Source organism: Nanorana parkeri, unplaced genomic scaffold (genome assembly GCF_000935625.1).
Source record: "Nanorana parkeri isolate BGI_ZX_2015 unplaced genomic scaffold, ASM93562v1 scaffold4471, whole genome shotgun sequence".
Classification (NCBI taxonomy): Eukaryota; Metazoa; Chordata; class Amphibia; order Anura; family Dicroglossidae; genus Nanorana; species Nanorana parkeri.
The window spans coordinates 2,560-5,103 of record NW_017310733.1 but is presented as its reverse complement, the minus strand read 5'-3'; the positions used below and the strand labels follow the sequence as shown (position 1 = coordinate 5,103).

At 54.4% G+C, this 2,544-nt stretch overlaps 1 protein-coding gene across 1 annotated transcript in view; it reads right to left on the bottom strand.

Annotated features, from left to right (window-relative positions):
• LOC108803924 (immunoglobulin superfamily member 2-like) overlaps window positions 1-2,544 on the bottom strand; it is a gene marked incomplete at both ends in the record, with an annotated part of 13,142 nt that overhangs the window by 8,154 nt on the left and 2,444 nt on the right. Inside the window, 2 exons of the mRNA XM_018575712.1 lie at window positions 869-1,231; window positions 1,905-2,312. Of these exons, the coding sequence (XP_018431214.1) occupies window positions 869-1,231; window positions 1,905-2,312 (771 nt within the window). The remainder of the gene's footprint in view (window positions 1-868; window positions 1,232-1,904; window positions 2,313-2,544) is intronic.

Here is a 2,544-nt window from a genome sequence, read left to right as displayed (position 1 = left end):
AGCCCCCAGCTTGGCCCTCCATCATGAGCCCCCAGCTTGGCCCTCCATCATGAGCCCCCAGCTTGGCCCTCCATCATGAGCCCCCAGCTTGGCCCTCCATCATCAGCCCCCAGCCTGGCCCTCCATCATCAGCCCCCAGCCTGGCCCTCCATCATCAGCCCCCAGCCTGGCCCTCCATCATCAGCCCCCAGCCTGGCCCTCCATCATCAGCCCCCAGCCTGGCCCTCCATCATCAGCCCCCAGCCTGGCCCTCCAGCATCAGCCCCCAGCCTGGCCCTCCAGCATCAGCCCCCAGCCTGGCCCTCCATCATCAGCCCCCAGCCTGGCCCTCCATCATCGTCACACAGTCCAAGTACCTTTCCTCAAGTCGGGCCATTCATCTCCAGGTATCTCTTCCCCAGATGGACCTCTCCTCTCCTATTACCTCTCTACCAGTCGTTCCACTCCTCTCCCAGTACCTCTCCTCCAATTGGACTGCTCCTTTCATGGTACCTCTTCCTGAGTTGAAGTCCTTGTCTCCTGGTACTCTCCTCTAATTGGACCTCTCCTTTCAAGGTACCTCTTCCTGAGTTGACGTGCTCGTCTCGTGATACCTCTCCTCTAATTGGACCTCTCCTTTCATGATATCTCCCCCACAGTTGGTCTGCCCCATTCTTGGTATTTCCCTACCAGTTGGACTGATCCAAGTACCTCTCCCCCCGTTGGACATCTCCTCTACTGCCACCTCTTCCCCAGCTGGTCCATTCCTCTCCTGATATCTTTCCCTAGTTGGACTGCTTGTGTCCTGGTACGTCCCCCCCTAGCTGGACCGCATCTGTTCTAGTCCTTCTCCCCATTCAGACCACACTTTATTGGTATGGAGGCCCACCTGGTAGTTTCACCTCCACAGACGTTGGTTTGGATGTTCTCTTCTTGCTTCTCTGGTCAGTAACCTCACAGACGTAGGAGCCGCCATCTTCGATCCGCACCTGACTGATCCTTAGCACCCAGGACGTCAGGTCCCGCCTGTGCACAGCCAGCCGTCCCTCCGCCCCCGCGGAGCTGAGCTCGCTTCTGAATGTCACCACTCCAGAGGGTTCCCAGATTGCTTTCATGGTGCCACTGAGCTGCCAGACAACGCGGAACTGCCCGCCACTGGGACTCGTGTTGCTGACAGAGCAGGTGACTTCCAGGGGGCGTCCTGGGGTCAGAACCTCGGCTGATGCCTTAACCTGGACTTCAAAATCTCCACCTGAAATGAGATCACATTGATCAGCCACCATAAGGACAAACAAATCAGTGCTTACCACACACACCAGTCAGGGTGACAATACTTTATATGGATATGTGTTAAGCTGGTTCCCTTCATATGTTTGGACTGTACATACAAACTTTGCTTTACAAACAAGCATGTAGCGGGGTCAGGTGCACCATAACACGGGACAGCCAGAGAACTGAGGCAAACAAGAGCTTGAGATGTTTACCTTCAGACTGTCTCTCTCTGATTGACTCTCCACAATTCTGTATCTGAGCAGAGGAGGAGGGGAGGGAGGAGTTAAGTTGGGTGCTATGTTTTTTTTTTCTGTCTGCAAGAGACTTACCGGGAGTCCAGTCTGAGCCTGGAAACGCGCGCACACCATGGTGCACAGTCATGTGCAAAAGCATGCATTGGTCCAGAAACGAGCGCACACGGAAACGGTCACTCACAAGTGATGTCAACAAATTTACAAATCAAAGCTGTTGTGCGGCCCTCCAGACATTCCGGGGCCACAATAGAAGCCCTCTGTATTTACTGATTTAAGTGACCTTTGGCTCTGTCCCGCATGACCTAAACACAGGTTCACAAGTGAAGTATGATCGCGCTGTCTGAACATGTTGGGTTCATGTATGGTGGACCTTTTGATCTCAACGCTCCATGTCCTTACCCTGAACTGCCGCCACCTTCACGTTGGTCTTCTCCGAGTCTTTCTCAGCGATCTTCGTCCATGCTCCACTGGGATCCTGGATCCACTCCGATCCTCGGCAGAAGATCTCGCCCTGGTCTGACTGGTGGAGCGCCCCAATGGTCAGCTTGTAGGAACTTTCACTTAGCTTGTCCAGACGAATGTCTCCAGCCGTGAAGCGCTCAGAGAAGGCCCCTCCGGGATGAAGGACGAAGTCGCGGGTCAGGGTCAGGATCTCAGCGTCCGAGTCAGTAGAGAGAATCCAGGAGACGGACAGATGGGTGTGCTGTGAGGAGGCCATGGACACTTGGCAGGTCAGCTCCAGGGAGGCCCCCTCTGATTTTGTCACGGTCTGGGGAGCCATGGAGACCTGCAGGGTGTTGGGTATGACTGGATGGAAGAGAACAATAAATACAATCACCAACAATGTCTGAAATCCTCAAACAAGGCGAATAATCTGTAAGATGAAATCAGCTGCATAAATCATATCCATCTCTACCAGACTCCGGCTGATCTCTACCAGACTCCGACTGTTCTCCACCAGACTCCGACTGTTCTCCACCAGACTCCGACTGATCTCCACCAGACTCCGACTGATCTCCACCAGACTCCGACTGATCTC